This window comes from Chroicocephalus ridibundus, chromosome 1, assembly GCF_963924245.1.
Source record: "Chroicocephalus ridibundus chromosome 1, bChrRid1.1, whole genome shotgun sequence".
NCBI classification, from domain to species: domain Eukaryota; kingdom Metazoa; phylum Chordata; class Aves; order Charadriiformes; family Laridae; genus Chroicocephalus; species Chroicocephalus ridibundus.
This window is the reverse complement of record NC_086284.1, coordinates 184435278-184448345: the sequence shown is the minus strand read 5'-3', so window position 1 is coordinate 184448345 and position 13068 is coordinate 184435278. Positions and strand designations below refer to the sequence as shown.

General features: G+C 38.8%; 1 protein-coding gene across 3 annotated transcripts in view; it reads left to right on the top strand.

Annotated features, from left to right (window-relative positions):
* The first annotated feature begins 472 nt into the window (after positions 1-472).
* USP15 (ubiquitin specific peptidase 15) overlaps positions 473-13068 on the top strand; it is a 64573-nt gene continuing 51977 nt past the window's right edge. For 2 of the 3 annotated variants that reach the window (XM_063323071.1, XM_063323069.1), the window contains exon 1: positions 475-667. In XM_063323071.1, coding sequence (XP_063179141.1) covers positions 579-667 — 89 coding nt within the window. In that variant the 5' untranslated portion in view covers positions 475-578. Of the gene's footprint in view, positions 668-13068 lie in introns of all 3 variants that reach the window. The other variant, XR_010069509.1, reaches the window with a different exon arrangement.

Genomic DNA, 13068 nt, shown 5'->3' with positions numbered 1-13068 from the left:
CGCCGGGCCGCAGAGCTCCACCAGCCCGGCGCCCGCCGCCCAGGCAGGCCCGCCTAAGCTGCCCTGAGGCCGGCACACCGCGCACCACCGGCGGCGCTGGCACCGCCGCGCAGGCCTCGGGGCCTCAGGGCCGCTCAAGCCACCTGAGGTAACCCCGCACCCGGGCAGGAGGCCGCCGCCCTGCCGGCGCTGCAGCACAGCGCGCCTGAGCCGCTGCTGGCACCCGAACCCCCGCCGAGGAACCAGCCTGCCGGGACACCGTCCCACGACCCCAGACCCCCGACTCGGAGAAAGGAAGGGGCCGCCCGAGATCCCCGACGGGGCGGAGGAGAGAGCCCCCCCCCCGCCCGGGAGGTGCGCATGCTCGTCCGTTCCGGGTGGAGAACGGCAAGACCTCCCGGCCGCCAGGGGGCGCCGCAGCTCGCCAGGTTACCCTCGGTCCCCGCCCTGCGGATTGTGGGAAGGGGGAGGGGGGCGAGGGCGTCTCCCGGCCGGCGTCACTCCCAGCATGCAGCGCGGCCCGCTCTTGCCCCTGCTGCCGCTGTCGCCGCCGCCGCCGCTGCTGCCGGGGGGAGAAGATGGCGGAGGGAGGCGCGGCGGATCTGGAGACCCAGCGCACGGACGTGGCGGCGCTGCTCAAAACCGCCCTCCGCAAGGGCGACACCTGGTGAGGGAGGGGCGGGGGGAGGGTGGGGGAGGAGAGGGGACAGGCGGCTCCCTCCGCCCAGCCAAACGGCACCGGGGGCGGAGGGACCGACCTCCTTTCCCTCAGCCCTCCCGGTGGCGGCTCAGCCCCCGCGTAGCGCTGGGGGCGGCCGGGAAGGGGAAGGCGGGTGACGGGGAGAGGCGGGAAGCACCATTCCCTCCCTCCCCACACACGCTTCCTTCCCGCCGCTTTCAGCCCCTGTCAGGAGGGGACCGTCCGCCTCGGTGCGGTGGGGCCTTGACTTGGGCCTGAGCCGGGCCGGGCCGCGCCGCTGAGGCGCCCGGCGGGGGCAGGCACCGAGGTCAGCTCCCCGCCGGGCGGCGGGGGAGGGGAGGGAGCGGCGTGACTGGCGGGGCGCGGTGCCGGGTAGCGGCCCCGCATGGCGGCCCCGGACAGTGAGGGGCCCGGAGGCCGCGGGGGGTTGTAGGGGGCGTTTGTTTGGCCTCTCGGCGAGAAGAGCTGAAGGAGGGATTGAGGCGGAGGAGGGGGAAGAGCTCCGCTACCAGGCGTTTCTTCCATTATCTGGGCTGAAAGGAAGAAACGGCCCTGGCGTCACCTTCAAGTTGTCAGAAATTATATCTGTACCCTGGGTGGGGTGCCCTGAAGCCCGCCCGCGGCCAGGATAAACCTTAAATTTAAATTTTGTTTTGACCGTGTGTTAACTACCTAAGAAACAGCCCCCGAAGGTGCAAACAGGCCCTTATGATACCTGTACCACAATAAACGTTTAAAAAGATATGTTTTCCTAGTCGGTCAGAAAATATTTTTTAGTATGCAATACAGATTTTTAACAGGGTAATCCATGGTTGAGAAGAATTAGCTTAAATAAACGCATCTTTCTAGCGTGTATTTGGTAATTGAGCTTCTGTAGTTGTAGTTCTCCGAGGCTAGGAAATGGGACTTTTTTTTACAAGGCGGGGGGAGGGAACTGACACTTTTTCTACCACTCAACCTCTTCATCTCTTCCTGTGTGAAACTGTCGCCCAAAGACAAAGGCTGAAGCCTTAACTTACTGAAAACTAAGTATGAATACACAAAAGTAGAACTTGCCCACCTCATTTCAGCTGTCATCTCTCGCTGTTCCAGTTCTATAAAAGACTATATTTAACAGTGTTGATACTGCAGCATGTGTCAGAAGCATACATTCTGATGCATTATTCAAATACTGCTGAGTATATATTCATTTTTGGCATACGAACAGACTGCTCTTAAATTGAAAAAGTATGAGCAACTAGAAAAAGGAAATCAATTCACGTGCTAGTGTTGAAAATGACCAGCAGCAGTAAAAGGGTGCTCAGGTTTGTAATCTTCTACGAGATTTTTTTTATTTTTTTGTTTCTGTTGGGTACTTCCCAAGTACTAAAAAAATGTGTCAAACAGTTAATATTAGTCAAAGTGAAAGTAACTTTATGACAAGTTTACACGATGACTAAACTAGTAAGTTTACTGTGCTATATTTTTTTCAGTACATTAAATATTTTAACATGAAAAAATGAGTTAATTGGAACAGGCTTCTAAACATTCTCTGAAAATAAACGTTATCTACCTGTGATTGTGACACTTTTATTAATCGAGTGTTTTAGAACTGAATAAGCTATGGCAAAGTCCTACTAGCTTTGACTAATCAACTATTAAATCTAACTACATGAATACGTATGCAAGTGTGTTCATAGGATTAGTACTTACAGCTATGTGTTTAACTTCATAAATTGAGGGGTATGTTTATTCCAAAGGCTTTTTTCAGAGGTATTTTGTCAATAGCTTTTTGATGTTTTGGGGCATCAGTAAGGAAACAGAACAGTTAAAATAACCGAAGTCATGATTCAGAGTTGCAGTTTTCATTCACTCCGTAGTAAATATTGCTGAAAAAAAATATGAGCAATGCCATGTCAGCTCATTCTGCTTGTTGAGTTTTAAAGCGCTATAATACAGTCCTTTTAAAATCACTGGCTTCTACTGAAAGTCTTGTCCATGCTCTTCGTAATTTAGAGTGTAGAGAACAATAAGCCATATAAGGAAAGTATAAAGCTTTGGGGGTTTTCCCTAAGAAAAAAGGGAACTAAAGAATAGGGAAGAGAAAGGCAAGTCTTGTAATATCTTTAAGGAGGGCACTGAATTTCTTCATTAGTCCTTCATGTGCACTGTAGAGAGAAAGAAATGAAGCTGACTTGAATTGCAATGTTTTTAGATATTGGAAAAGAATTGATAAAATCGGGAAATATTTGAACAGGCAGTTTAGTAAGCTGTGGAATTTGTTTCATTGAATGTTTTTAAGAGTAGCTTGGGGATAGCATCAGTTAAAATGTATTGGTTCAGTTGACAGAGACGACTAGTGTCTTTTGACTCTTCTGTCCTCGGGAGCAGGATTCTGGGCTAGTTTGTCTCAGTGGTCTTTTTTGCGTTCTTTTATGGACAGTTTATAAATTAGATTACTAAACTAGGAAAGACTGAGGATTCTTCCACCTCTCCTTTTATCTTATTTTTCTAAACATACATTAAATAAATACCAAATGTAAGCTTTTTTCAATTAAGAACCTCCTTCATTTATTAGTAGTTTTAAATAATGTTGACTACTTTTATTAGTGAATTCAGCATTAAAAACCACACTGTCATTCCACGGAACTTGAATTATATGTAATTCTTTCTTCTTGCGATATTATCCAAAGGACCTTCAGGTTAGGTGGTTGGAGGACCTAGAATTTTGTTTTGGAAGAGAAGAAATGCTATATCTAATTGTATATCTCACATTTTAGGATCTGATATGATTACTTCTCAGTGTTTTGAAATTCTACTGATGCTTGGCAAATGAGAATTTTTGTTGTTTATAGAGATTTTTATCTCTTATTTGGAAAGACAAAAAATATTGTTACAGCTGCAGACTAATTTGAACTCAATCAGTGTCTTCCTGTATCTAGTCTCAGAAAGTGAAGAGCTGTTAATGTTCATCAAATTTTTAGCCACTGTATAATTTGCATGGCCGACTGGTCTTGATGATGTCATTTAATGCCTTTGTAGCTGCAGTGGTATTCTTGAGAACCTTGCCAATTTTTTTTGTTTTTACAGTGTCAGTGAGGTACAGTTTTCAACACTGAAAGTTATTGATCTTGGAACAATTTTCTTAAAGAAGTGATGAAGACTCTGTCAATTCTTCTGTGAATATCTCTCTAATTTCCTCCCCATATTGGCGTATTTCTTGTCTTTAAGACCACTTTCAGTCCTGCTTACCCTGTAGTTCCTGTTCTTCAGTGGCTCTCTTAGTCAGAGATGTTGTCTCAGTTACTTAAATATGACATTACAAACGCTTTCATACTGTTTACTTTGCTACCTCTTAGGCACGTTGGCCCTCCATGGTCTATAATGTAAGACCATGTTTCTTGCCATTAGGTATCACTTTCCAATAAATGGTTCATGTAATAGTGCCTAATAATGGCTAACAGCACAGCCTTAGCAGTCAGTTTCACCAATTTTTCTCTCTCCCAGAATTTCCCGACTGTGCTGCTTTCATCTGCTGCTTGCTGTAGAAATTTGTGAGCAGTTGAGAATATAGGTGTTATTTGTACTTTTAAAAGCAGTAACTTGGAAAAGAATTAGGATGTTGCAGTGGACAAATAACTGTCACAAGGAATTTATTTGGTGGCTAAGGGAACAAATGCAATCTTTAGATGTTTGAACAGGGAATACTGAGTAACAGTACAAAGATGTACTCTATACAGTAATATATTAGTTAAATCATTCATATTGTCCAGTTCTGCTGTGCACATGTCACAGAAGGGGCTCATTTGGAATAAGCTAAAAAAAAATCTCAAAATTTAATGGAGGAGATGGAAGCTTTGCCTTTCAGAGAAAAGCTTTAAGAGCCTTTGTCTGTTTTGCTAGAATGTTGAGTCCTGCGCTGAACTACTTATATAAGAAGAAGATGTCTTCTAGGATAAGGCTTTTTAGATGAGCAGATAAAAATTTAAGACATTTAAGGAAGATGTTGATTTCCAGTCTTGCTAGCCAATGAATTTTAGTGCCAGTCATCATTTTACAGAGTGATGAGATAGATGCTTAATCTGTTCTTGATTTTTAAGACTTGCAAATTATGAAAACTACAGAAGTATAGTATTTTGTCTTCTTTCAGCTCTGTCTCTGATACGCATAACTTCTGAAGTTCTGGTGGGTCTAGAAGGAGTACTGTTGTTATACATAGAATACATTTCTTAGAAGGTTAAGAAAATATTCTCATTTTTTGCACTGTGAGAATTTTATTGTCTGTTTAATTGTAAAACTCAGTCACTGAAGAGAATAAGTAAAAATTTAAGTGGTGTAAAATTCCTTCCCAGTGAATAATAATAAGTAGATATGAAAAGTTCACCCCGAAAGGATTTCCCTTCCAGAAGTGTACTTAAAGAATTTCTCCCCCAAAAAATGTATAAGCATTTTAATTCTGGTTGCAATAAAAACTCGTGAATCTTGATGAACAGGCATACATAGCCCTACTTGAAAACCCTGCAGTGCCCGTCATTGATGATAACCTTGATGCTGAAGTGCTTAGCTTTAATCGTATTTTACAATGTGGTCTTCTCAGTGTTTTCCACATTTGATCATCCATCATTGTGCTGTACATGAACAGAATCTAGATTGAACATTAATGGAAGATTTTACTTGATTTCACTGAGAGCATGAGGAGGTGTCATGGACCTGCACCTCAATAACATGTGGAATAATATCCTAAACTGTTCTGATGGCTTCATAAAATGAGAAACAAGAACACTACGTCAGTGTTCCAAGGACAGAAATGAGAATTGGCTGCTTTTTTTTTTTTTCAAAATGAGGTCTAAGTTGCTGATCTTTGACTTTAAGACCTTGTGGTTGAAGTTTTGTGTTAGATTTGTCTCACTGCATATGGAATGGTGCAGCATTTCACCAACAGCTTATGAAGATATACAAAATGTTCTGTTTTAAATTCTTCTGGGAGGATACTTGCAATGAAAATGTGTAGACAAAGATTTCTTAAAAATGGGAGCTAAGCGATATGTTTTTTTCTCTCTTTGACCCCTGGATTTTTTTCTTGTGGACTTACCTACATTTTGATCAAAATGATGGTTTGGTTTGTATGTGATAAAGTCGAATAATTATCATCATCTTGAACTTTCAAGAACTTGTTAATTCTGAAAAAAGAATTAATTTCAAAAGCATCTGTTAATCGTGAGAGTACTTAGTCAAGCAATTTTGGTTAGCCTAATCAGAGTAGAAATACAGTACAAACCCTCTCATACCTTTCTTATTTTTATAGTTGCAATTGTGCAAGAACAAAAATCGGATGCTGTACCTTTAAACAGGAGTCCTAATTTGCTTTCAGCAACACAGTTGTTCCACTTTGTTCTCAGCATTGCTTAATCTGTACTCACGAACAGTGAGGAGGGTAAAAAAAAAAAATAAATCCTCACCTATCTCTCTGGACAATTTGCACAGTTTTGCTGTTAAAGGTGAGGTAGTTTGTGTTCAGAAGATACCATGTCTCAGCAGTACACAGTGATAGAATGAGTGACTCTCTGTGAGGTATCTTTATTGCATATTAGAGTTAACTGGTTTGATTTTGAAGTCAAAGGGCTGACCTGTCAGTCAATATAAATAAACCTAGGTTACGTGTTTTTTAATTCTGTCTATATAGAACTGAGAAATGCGTTCAGAATGCTGTTGACAGCAATGGAAAATACCAAGATCATAGTCATACTGTTCAAATATTTTTCTATCAATCTGGGTGTAAAGGTAAAGAATGAACACCGTTGTACTCTGTGATGTTGATGCTGTGTTAATAAGGTTTATTAAATCAAAATGTGCAGTAAACCACAGGTGAAGTTAAATTACGTGAAAAATTTACAAACCGTGAGAGAATTTTAGAAATCAATTAGCGACTTTCCTGCTGGTACTATTATTTTCGTTTGTTGAGAGGGCAATATCCATACATGGTCATGCATCTGTGAAATTTTAAAACTTGCGTAAATTTACTACTGGTTTTTATTATTTGTTGAATTTTTGTGTAAGAAATGAATGTGCATTTACAAGTGTAATAGTTTCATTCTTTTGTTCATGTAAATTAATTTACAAAGGCTATAAGTAATCCCACTTTGGGCTGTCCTAAGTTTCTATACATGATTATTCATCAGGATAGTCTTTTGTTGGTAATTTTAGTTGACTGGCCCAATATGAACATTTATTTGGATTTAATGCATGGCTGTCAGCTGGTAATGGTGTTTTAATACTTGAATATTTTGTATAGGAGTAAAAGGACCAAAATATTTGTTGCTGCTATGACTATATTGTGAAAGATAATAAAATAAGTACTCTGTAATTTATAGATTATATTGCAGAAACTCTAAGTCCAGTAATTGATGAGAACACAAGCAGGAACCAGGCTAATGGCCCTTAATCACAGAGATGAGCAGTCCTTTGTAAATGCCAGAAATAATCACTATTTCATCACACTCCAGTGGGACCCAAAGAATAACAATACCTGCAGTGAACTGTTTTCTCAGTGTTGTTGTCTATAGGGGCTGTATGAGGTTGGAATAATTCATCGAAACTCATCCTAAAGATAGATTTAGTCTGTTTAGTGTCTTCAGCTACATCAAGTTTAAAGTAGCTATGACTTTTAACTTTTTAATGTTGGTTTACAGTATTTCTAAACAAACCTTGTTTGCCTCAAACCATGAGAATAAAGTAAAAGATCACATGTTTTTATATAGCTTTGAGGGATATAGTCTTTTACAAGAAAATAATATTAACTAAAAATAGTTTAAGGTCAAATGTAATCTGTGCTTTGAAAACAACCTAAGCATAGGAAAACAGGAAGAGGAAAGTAGATTGAAATGTTAAGCATTATGCTTTGTCAATACTTGCCAAGAAATTGTTCAACTAAAAGATTGTTTTTTAAAGAAAAGTTATGCTTAAATGGGAATATAGTATTGAAAAATAGCTTCTGTGTGGGATGAGCTAGGTATGACCAACAGTTATCATTGCTTTTCAAGGAAACAAAGTGATATGTAATATCAGAAGATACCAAAGAACATTCTAATTCTATTTTTCAACCCCTTTGTGCGATCAATGGACTCGTGCTAGCCTGAATTAAGATTGGGAGATGAGCAAATGCAATCTGTGAGGACCCTCAGACCTCAAGTTAGGCTTTTTGTCATCAGACACTGGAAGGAGAATGTTGTTGTAGCTTATATTTGCAAGGTTCAGAATTTCATCTTTTTATTCTCTGCAGTGATAACACTGAATCCATATGATATCAAAACCTGTTTTGTATCAAAGGGAGAACATACGCTTTGGTAAAATATGTTGCTATGTGCTGCACTTGTGATTGCTTAGGTTTTCTGTGTCTTTATGTTCAGAACAAATTCCACTGTTGTGGAATGTTCTAAACATACTCTGCAAATTCTGATGTGTTGCACATCTGTAAAGGTAGTGTAGACCATGGTTACACAAGCTCCTCTTGTGCACTGGAAGGATATGAAATTTTCATAGAACATCTCAAGTTGGAAGGGGCCCATAAGATTGTTGAGTCCAGCTCCATGCTCCTCACAGGACTACCTAAGGCTAAACCATATGACTAAAAACATTGTCCAGATGCTCCTCGAACTCTGACAGGCTTGGTGCTGTGACCACTTCCCTGAGGACCCTGTTCCAGTGACCGACCACCCGTTCAATGAAGAACTTTTTCCTAATGTCGAATCTGAATGTCCCCTGATGCAAGTTCATTCATTTTTGTTGTATTCAGTATCTGGCATTTCAGGGGACTCGAGTATAAATTGTCCCTTGTATGTTATAATCTGCTTCAGACAGGCAAGAAACACTTCACAGATGAGAGCAGATATATCTGGTGAAGAGATCTGAAGGTCCGCTGTGGAGTGAATGCTGTGTACCGAAGTAGGCCAGACTTGACCTGGGAACATGTTCACGAACATGTTCTATAGTTTTTTGATTCTGCTTGCTCAAAGAAAATTTCAATTGCTTTAAGGATGCATAGTACAACTACGAGAAAACACCTGAAACTAATTAAACTGTACAAGTATTTCCAATGTTATTAATACCTAAAATATCATATTTAAGTATAATTTTCAGCAAATCATACATGTATAATTTTGATTACTTTTAGGTTGAGGTTTGGGGTTATTCCAGTCTTTATGTATTTCTTTTATCAACTTGTTGTCTCTGAGTGACTTTAGTATAATCAAACTTGGTTGTACTGTTTTCATCAAGCACATCAAATAAATCAGTTTTATTTAAAATGCCTATAAATGTCATGCTGATTTAATCAGTTCACCTTGTTGTGAAGTCGTCTTAGTTTTTAAGGTTTGCCCCTCAAAACATTATATCCAGAAATTTGAGACAGATCTTTCCTTCAATCTCTGCTACAAATCCTCCAGGTGTGTTTTACCTGTGAAGGTGGGTTGGTTATCTTGCTCACTGGCTTGACTGATGACATCTGAGAGCGCAATACTTGTGTTTCCTGCTTGAGTGAAATCTTGATTCCATCAGAGTTAAGTAACAAACATTTCTTAATCATCGTTTTAAAAAAGGAATAGGCCATATATTTTAGCTTTGCTAAGGTGTCCTGGGGTAGATACCTGTAAGGTCTGCAGTTCAAAAACTCGTATAACATTAGACTGGTTCGGAACTCTTTCCTATATTGGGTAATAGTAACAAAAATAAAAGCAAAACATTGTACCAAGTTTAATGTACAGGTATTTTATGTCTCCGTTTTACTAATGCATGGTATGCTATTCTTGTATCTGGGACAGCACATATTCAGTGAAGCGTATCTGGTCTCAAGTGCATGCTACAAGTTTTTAATAATTTTCCCCTAAAGAGTGATCTAAAAAGTGATCAAAACTTATTTAAGAAATGAGGTTTTAGCACATGTAGTTCTGTTTACTTGTGGTATGTCTTTTCCTCTTAAATTACTGAATGTCCCTCCTAGGTATTACTTAGTTTTCAGGTGGTTAATTGTATCATGGATATAACAGTGATGAAAACATAAATTAAGTTGCCTTCTTATGGTTCGCCTGTTGTGTAGATGAGTGGTCTTGTTGATCTTGGTGAGAATGCTATATTGAATGTGTTTGTAGCATGAAAATCTATGGTCCATACACTTCTGATTTTTATTTTTTTTCCTTAATGCTAAGAAGGCTGGATTTTAGCTATGCACTTTAAGTGCTTCAGCAGTTTGATCCCCTAAGCTGAGTGTGGTGTAATTGCATTAACTTTTTTTGCAGCATAATATTTAACATGGTATATGCTTTTTGCGTAAAGATGAGGGAAGTGTATAGCATTTGAATGCAAATTTGTTTTCCCTAAAATGTTATTAGAAAAATAGTGTTTCATCTATTGATTAAGAGCAAGTTGTTGTAAAGGAGGAAGATTACAGCTACTGTGACTATATTGCGTAGTAACTCAAAATAATTTCTCTTGCCTGTATCGGATTACTATTGAAGTAAAAACAGCAGAATGCTCATTAAAATGCCTAATATGTATAAAATGTATATGTACATGTTCATATGTATGCACATACACACGTTAATTTACTGTAAGAATACACAACTACAGTGTTTGTTAGCATTTTTCAAAATCTGATATACTGAGTTTGCACTTGAGAACATCCGTCTGAGAATAAAGACTCTGTACTTCTTTAAATTAAGAAGTCTAAACAATGTTGGTAGATCCTGAGTCAAAAGCAGTTATCTCTAAATAGAAAATAAACTGATTACTGGACTTACATAAGTATTCTGCTTACTTTTGTTTATAAAGGATGTTAAAGAGCTGAATATTGAGATAGTGAGTAAGGCAGTACTTTCTAAGCTATAATCTGTGGTCAGCAAGTAGTTCACTAGGCTCTGGTAAGACGTATAGTAATATATCGAATATATAATAGTTTTGTTTCAGGTTTGATTATTGGAGTATGATGTGGTCTGTAAGAAATCCTGAGAACTGGCAGTGGCCCATTTGCTACTTATCCTAATAAATTGATCTACCTGGTTCATTGTATTTAAAAATTAGTACAAAGAGATAAATATATACTGTTTCATATCACAAGCAATATTAACCAAAGTATTAAGCTTTGCCCTAGAATGCACACAAATTTCATTATCTTCCCTTTTTCAGTCTTTTCATTATTCTTCAGTAGAATGCATCTTGCAAAAAATGCATGTGCACTCTTATTTATCTGAAAGCAATCAGTTTAATTATGCTTTATAGATATTAACTTATTTTTTCACAGTTGTAGAATTCAATCTTACAATAGTGTTTTGCACCAGTTAGCTTCTTTTTTTAATTGTTCCCTGCAGCTTTGTCCATATGTCCAAAATATACCAGTCTAGCAAAGTCTAACTCGGTGAATTCAAGTAAGAAAACAGGAAAGGACAAAGTAAAAGACAAAGTAGCTTTGAGTAGCTTTCAGATTTTTGGTGTTCATTCATTCTTCATTTTGCTTTTCTCCATTGTACTACTGGACAGACTTTGCTCAGGGAATCTCAAACTTCATGTGACTTTTTTTTATGATTTGGTTGTCCTTCAGTGTTTTCTTTCCAGGACAGGAACTTGACTGTGCTGTTTAGTTCTTATCACACTTACATACTTGCATAATTTATAGGTTGCCTTTCAACTTTTTTTATGCTAGAAATATTAATCTTTTATTTGGGCATGTAAGTACAAATTCCTAAATATGAAGAGAAGTGATGTAAGTTCTTGCATTTTATGTTAGGAAACAGAAATGTTCCAACTTTTCAGTTAGAGAGGGCTGTAAAGAGACATTGCAGAGCAAAATTTGGTTGGTGGCAAAATTAATTGGGTGTGCAAGAATAAAGTTGATTAACTGTTGAAATAGGTAATGGTGAACACTTAAAATCTAGGAACAGCGGGCCCCAAGCTTTCTTGCACTGTTAAGTCCAATTATCAAAATTTTCTGTAAGCCACTGTGTTACTGGTGTATGATCAGACATTTAACACGCAGCATTTGAAAATGAATATGGTTCTACAGGAGCAGTAATTTGTTAAGCATTAATTAAAACCATGGTCACTTTGCCTATATGGTAATTTCCCTTCTGTGTAAAATGATAGCTTTCCTTCTTTAAGATTCATAGTTCGTTCAAACTTAGATCAAGAAAGTAGAGGCTATGGGATCGAGTAGGGGGCAAGGCAGGCAGGTTTGGTGGTAGAATGGATGCCCGGGGGTGACTGCATTCATAACCACACGTAGTTACGGCTCTTACAGAATAGTGCTGGATGGCTGCAGCAGAAGAGAAAGGTGAGAACGCTGCTGGCCTTGAGTATGTTCATAAGGCTGAAAACTTTGTGTATAAAGCAAAAGGCAAGATTAATCAAATTCGGTATCCCTTTTTTCATTTATTAAAGAAAAATGAGTCAAATATTAAGAGGCTGTTATAAAAGGAATTGGGATTTGTACAGGCAAATGTGGGAAGAACTGCTGCTACTTGTACTTTAAAAAGAAAAAGACACAAATATCAATGATTCCATTAAAGTAACATCAGGCTTGTTCTGGCAAACTCCGGGTAAAGGGAGAATTATCTTTACTATCGGACTTCTATATTCAATTACATATGCACTGTGTAGAATAAAGTCACTTAATTTAACGTGGTCATACCAATTCAGACTTCCGGGGAGAGTCTAGTGTCTGCTTTTCTATTCCATGAAATGGAAGATAACACTCATTTAATTGCAACAGTTAGTTATTTTTTGGTGAAAATTTGTTTGTAGAGATCTGGTTTTTCTTTTGTAATTTTCAAGTGACCTATCTTTGTGGTGTTCACTGAATTCTTAAATTCGTACTCATGTAATCTTTAAATTAAATAGGCTAAATTGCCTTTTGCAGGCTTCTGTCTGCTGTATTCTCTTCCCCCCTCCCATTTCTGGGTAGTAGATGAATGTGGCATACCTTGGGCATGAATTGGACAGAGAATCTGTTACACCAAACACTTTAAAACCTTCCTGCATTCATTGTTGAGTCTGTACCTTCAAAAGCATTCTTTTCTTCATTGAACCAGGTCATATCTGAAGACATCTGCATCTGATCATTGATTGTGGAAAAGGAAGCGTGTCTTACTCTGTAAAATGTAAACCTAATGTGTTTCATTTTTTTCTCTCCTTCTGTTGCCGAATTACTTAGGAGGACTTTATGATAGTAAAAATATAATAGAAAGCTTCCAGTAACAAACACACCAAATATTTCAAAGCATACTGGGTAGCTGTTAACGATGTTGCTTCACTTCCTTTATCTATTACATGATGGCAAACATAGTGTTTTCAAGGGACTTTTCAAGTTTTAATCTTTGTATCTTTGCTTTCATTTGATATTTAAA